A 5,118-nucleotide genomic window follows, 5' to 3' on the forward strand; every position below is an offset into this window, starting at 1 on the left:
GATTAATATTTTGACTTTATTCAACTTTTTTGCATGGCAGTGTTAAAAACATTTTACATTTTATCATACATTTTGTAAGTTAATTTATGCAAACAGAAATGCAGCGTGTTGTAATACAGGAAAGCATTTGTTGGAGTTCAACAGTCGGAATACTTAAGTGTTTTTGAAGTGATAAATCAAAGTGCATGATAAAGTTTTGTAACGCAACCTGTTCTGGCGTACTTCTCCACTTTTATTTTGTTAAGATGGTTCGAAATGATTAAATCACCCACAGCATATACAAATAATATTGATTTGGAAGGTTTATATGTCTTTATGTGGTGTAGATTGCTACTCCAAACAAATTCAACTTTACTGTATATTGTAATTCCCTGAATCTGACTTAGGAGTGTTTTTTATGTTTTTACTTCAGTGTGTGTTAGACAAATACAGTAAATACTTTTACATCTAAAAATATATTGTAAAGGGTAATTCATAACAGACAGTGCTTGGTGAGATATAGCACATGGCAGTATCCCTTTGACAAACTCTGCTGTCACCACTGGTGCACTTGCACTGTAATGCATAACTCAGTCAAAATTAATACCACTCAAAATACACTAAGGCAAGCAAATATCAATATACAAGACCATCATATTATTGCTTAGACAAAGAAATTAGCTCTAGTGTGAATAGAAAAAAAATGTTGGCAGAACTATAAAGAAAGTCTCCTCTTGTTTGATGAAATGTTTTTGGCAGAGAAGTTTGGAAAAGTTACATGGCTACATTTAAAAAAAAAAAAAAAAAAAAAAGCCCTTGGACCATATTAATTAAGGCTTTTATAATACTCCTCTTAGCCCAGTGCTAACAGTCTAACTACCGTAGGTGTAGCCCTCTGAAAAGATTTTAAAGTGGGCCAACACTGATTTTAGTCATGGTTACTATGACACCTTGTAAGCATGTTGACGTGGGAGTGCTGAACTGGACTTTATGATCATTATAAGCAGATCCCTTTGAGATTTCTTCACTGGATGTAAGGTGCAAAAAAAAAAAAAATCCTACACCAAATCTCCCAAAATCTGACATCTATCAATAGCTTGTCCATAAAAAGTCCTTAAAAATCACAAATAATGTCCCCGTGGATGTTCCCCTTCCCTAGACTATTATAAACATTTGGTTTACTTGAAGGTATCTACATAAGAGTGGCATGACACGGTCATGAACGTGTCATAAACATTATAAACAAGTCATAAACGTTTCTGACATAACGCTTCTTTTAGTAAGTGTCATTCTGGGTTTTTGTCATGACAAGTTATGGTTAGGGTTAGAGTTATGGTTAGGGTTCAGTGTCATATCACTCGTATGTAGATACCTTCAAGTAAAGTGTTACCAAACATTTTAGGTTCATTAAATTAGGGAGAGCACCAAAAGCTTCCTGACAAAATGTTCAGCAAGCTACAATTTCCAGCTAACAAACAAAAGACCAACCAGTTAATAACAGTTTTGGGAAATATTGCTTAGCAACAAAGTTTCCAGGATTTATAAACTGAGTTACTGTAGTTGTATAGAGTTCCATAACCTTCAGTGTCAAACAGACTTAAGACACTTAGGCTTTGGCTATCAAGCAGTTTGATTCAGAAGAACTTTCCTGTCAGTAGTCTTTTAAACAGCGCTGTCAAAGCAGCACAAAGTCCCCGGCAGTGGTGACCGTCCTCCGCGGGTCACGGATGAAGGGCCATTCTCTCTTCTCCGGGGTCACGCCTGCAGACAGGTCGTAATCTCTGCCATGACCTTGCACGATAGTGAACGCAGGGTATTTCTCCCTCGCTGACGGCTGCAGCACCTGGAACGACAGGCCAGGGTTTCACCATACCGTACACGTCATCAACCGTTTGCGTTGAATTTCATCACTTCACTTAACCTAACCCGGGGTATCTCTTATCGCACCTAAAATGTTTTCTTTTAGAGATCACAGTATATTAATTTTAATATAATTTCTATAGAGTCTTCTTAGTAGAAGTTTGATAGGTTTAAGGAGGGAAAACTCTGGTTTACAACATCTAGCCAACATATTAACTTTTGGTTTGGTTGGAGAGGCAGAGTAAGAAAGATTCATGGCTAAATGGTGCCACCTACTGGTCAACATTAATCACATTGACCACACATTTGCAGGGCACAAAACAGAATTAATATATCATTATGACAATAAATAATAATAATAATAATAATAATAATAATAATAATAGGTAAGGTAAGGTGAGGTAAGGAGTCCTGTGTTAGGACAGTACTAATCCCTACCTTAGACAGCTCTTGACTGATTCTCTCATAGTCTTGAGCACTTCTAGAGTAGAAACCTATGGTGCAGCTTGGGTCCATCTTGCTGAAAGGCATCTTCTTTGGTGACGGGCAATGATAGGACTAGACAAAAAGAGACAAAAATACGTCAGAAAATATTCATCAAGCTGAAGGGCCAGATAATGTGTAACAACTGTGGGACATATATACACTCCATGGCAGCGTCAACAGCGAATAAGATGTATTCTGCATCATGTGATGAATGAAATACTATTTATCTGCTGTCACAGCATCCATAAATTTACAACTCTGGTGTGTTGTCACATTGTATACCACTGCATGCAAAAGCATAAAACAAAGCTGCTATACAGTTCTGTGTGCTGATTATGTATGGGTGAAATATTCAGGCTCACAGTACCTGATCTGGTATTTGCCGTATTTCTCTTAAGTGGCAGCTTCACACATCTGAGCAGCAAATAAATCAGCAGATAGGGACTCGGTAATTGGGCCGAGGGCTGCTTTAAGATTCATACCCTTAAGTACTAACAGAAACTATTAAATTCACATTACTGGGGCCCCAGTCAGCTCGTCTGTGTAATTTCACATTACCTGGAGAGGGAAATCGCTGGTGCTGACATCCACAAAAGACTGACAGTAATGAGGGTCCATGTAAATCAAGCTGTCATCTGCAAGGACAAAACAAAAGACAAGTTATTCAAAAACATCAGATTATTACAAAAACGCGCTTCTCTCCAATTTCTATGCAGAGTAGCTCAAAGTCACCCGCTTGGCCTACTGTTAGGCTTGTGTGCGTCAAATATGCCTCCCAGAAGGTTGTTGCTTTTTAATATCCACCAGGGTGGATTAAATTCCACATAATCAGATGCGTTTGTACAAGCACATTCTTTACACCCACAAAGAAGCGGTTGTCATTTAATTTTTGTGTGGGAGAATTACTTTTACAAACACGCAATTATATTCGACCATTTGCATATGATAAATGCTGTGCTGAGCTGTGCCGTGGCAGGGAGAATGTATTGCTTGTCATTTAGACATCATCCACCACTGTATTTCAAATTGGTAAAATGTAAATGCGTAAATATTGACTGCCAAGATGTACAACTGAAGGTTCCTCCTGGCTCCTGAAGGTGATGAAGAGTGGCTCACTTTGGGGCCCGGATGAAATTTAATGCATGCCTCCTATGGAAATCAATTACAGCTCACAACTTGGGAGGTTTACTTGTGATAAATGGGTGAGGCTTTGATGGGTCAGAGAGAATAAAGTAAGCCCTGCTTCACTTGCTTCCATCTCCACTCCTCTCCGTTATCCTCACGCAAACAGGAATACATTAACTTACTTTGTCTCTCCATATGAGAAGGGTATATTATGCAAAATAATCTGTTATTCACACCAACCTCTCTCTGTGCGTCTTTCTCGGTTTTGCATCACTCTAACACCAACCTTGAAATCCTACAAAGTAGCAGGCCTGTTTGGGCTTCCCCCCGATGATGCCTATGCAGTACTCCAGACTCAGTATGCTCTAAACGCAGAGAGAGGGACAGAGAAATACTAAGTACATCGGACCGGGATCCTAAATACTTTCACTTCGTTCCTACGTACTATATTTCAATGACAGTTAAACAGAGGATTCAAACTCATCAACCCCCACAGTAACCCTTTTTACAGTATAATTACTGACATACGTTACCCCTGTGAGTGTATTTGTAAAACCTTGTGATTGAGTACCCAAATATAAAATGTTCCGACTGTAGAAGAGTGTTGCTATCCCTGATATACATGTATCTCTCACCTTGGCAAAGTTGAAATAGTCAGGGTTTGTCTTCTCCCCTCCCAGCCGCACAGGGATGAGGATGATGACGGCTCGGCTGTCAGACAGGGTGGAGGCAGATGTTGGTTGGTCACTGTGTGGGGAAGGAGGGGCATCTGATCTCTCAGCAGAGGTCTGCCCTGCTCTTGGTGCCCTGTGGCTATCGATGAGATCGGCACTGTACACTATGGAGGATCAGAACATAAAAGGTCATTTGTCTGTTTCCATGTCTGTCTGTTAATCTCTCAGCCATTCAGTCTGTTTAGCAGGCTTTCAGTCCTGTGTTTTAGTAGCCATTCCCTTTTTAAAATATGAGGGTGGTGTATTTACGATTATGTTTTTGTCTAGGAGATCTTCTTTCTCGTTATTGTCTGCAAAATTGTCCAAATATATGCATATTGTATGCATATGCCAGTAAGAGCTTGTTACAGGTGTCACTTCATCTTTTAAAATGAACAGCAAACACCTTATCTCTCTCTAGTTACATTTACTCTCATTTTCTCTCTGCGACACTCGAATATCAAACTCATAACACACCAAGACACTCGCTCTCACACCGGCTATTTTCTGCTCTGGCTATTGAGAGAACAAACATGAATCAAAACCCAAGTTATTGGGGTTAAGAAGAGGTTGGAGTGGTACGTTATAGATTTGGAGTGGATGTATTTGTTGGGGAGTAGACACAGTGAGTCTCCTGTCACCCTTCTAAGCAGCTCCATAGTCTCCCAGCAGCAGAGAGAGATGGTGGAAAAAGAAGGGTCAGTTTGGGCATTGTGCCCAGTATCCTGTTTTTATCAAGAGCAGACTCATCTTTCATACCTGTGCAGTCCTGGGAGACATAAGCAGTTATACCCGCCAAACCAGGGTCCATCGCCTCCTCGATGGCTTTCCTAAGAGAGAGGGAAAGAGGAGAGAAAGCGGGAGGAGACAGAGAGTGAGTTTTTTTAGGTTAACACGCAGAGCTTACACTATGTAAACATCAGTGGCATATACTGTTTATTACCATGAACCTACA

The 5,118-nt window shown here is 39.9% G+C and overlaps 1 protein-coding gene across 1 annotated transcript in view; it reads right to left on the reverse strand.

The window, feature by feature from the left end:
- Positions 1-1,302: 1,302 nt before the first annotated feature.
- Positions 1,303-5,118, reverse strand: part of atg4c (autophagy related 4C, cysteine peptidase) — a 12,889-nt gene continuing 9,073 nt past the window's right edge. The window contains exons 6-11 of the mRNA XM_028587770.1: positions 4,923-4,993; positions 4,086-4,288; positions 3,737-3,815; positions 2,884-2,960; positions 2,278-2,397; positions 1,303-1,822 (exon numbers count right to left, since the gene is read on the reverse strand). Coding sequence (XP_028443571.1) covers positions 1,655-1,822; positions 2,278-2,397; positions 2,884-2,960; positions 3,737-3,815; positions 4,086-4,288; positions 4,923-4,993 — 718 coding nt within the window. The 3' untranslated portion in view covers positions 1,303-1,654. The remainder of the gene's footprint in view (positions 1,823-2,277; positions 2,398-2,883; positions 2,961-3,736; positions 3,816-4,085; positions 4,289-4,922; positions 4,994-5,118) is intronic.

The sequence above is a fragment of the Perca flavescens genome, chromosome 9 (assembly GCF_004354835.1).
Source record: "Perca flavescens isolate YP-PL-M2 chromosome 9, PFLA_1.0, whole genome shotgun sequence".
In the NCBI taxonomy this organism is placed as follows: domain Eukaryota; kingdom Metazoa; phylum Chordata; class Actinopteri; order Perciformes; family Percidae; genus Perca; species Perca flavescens.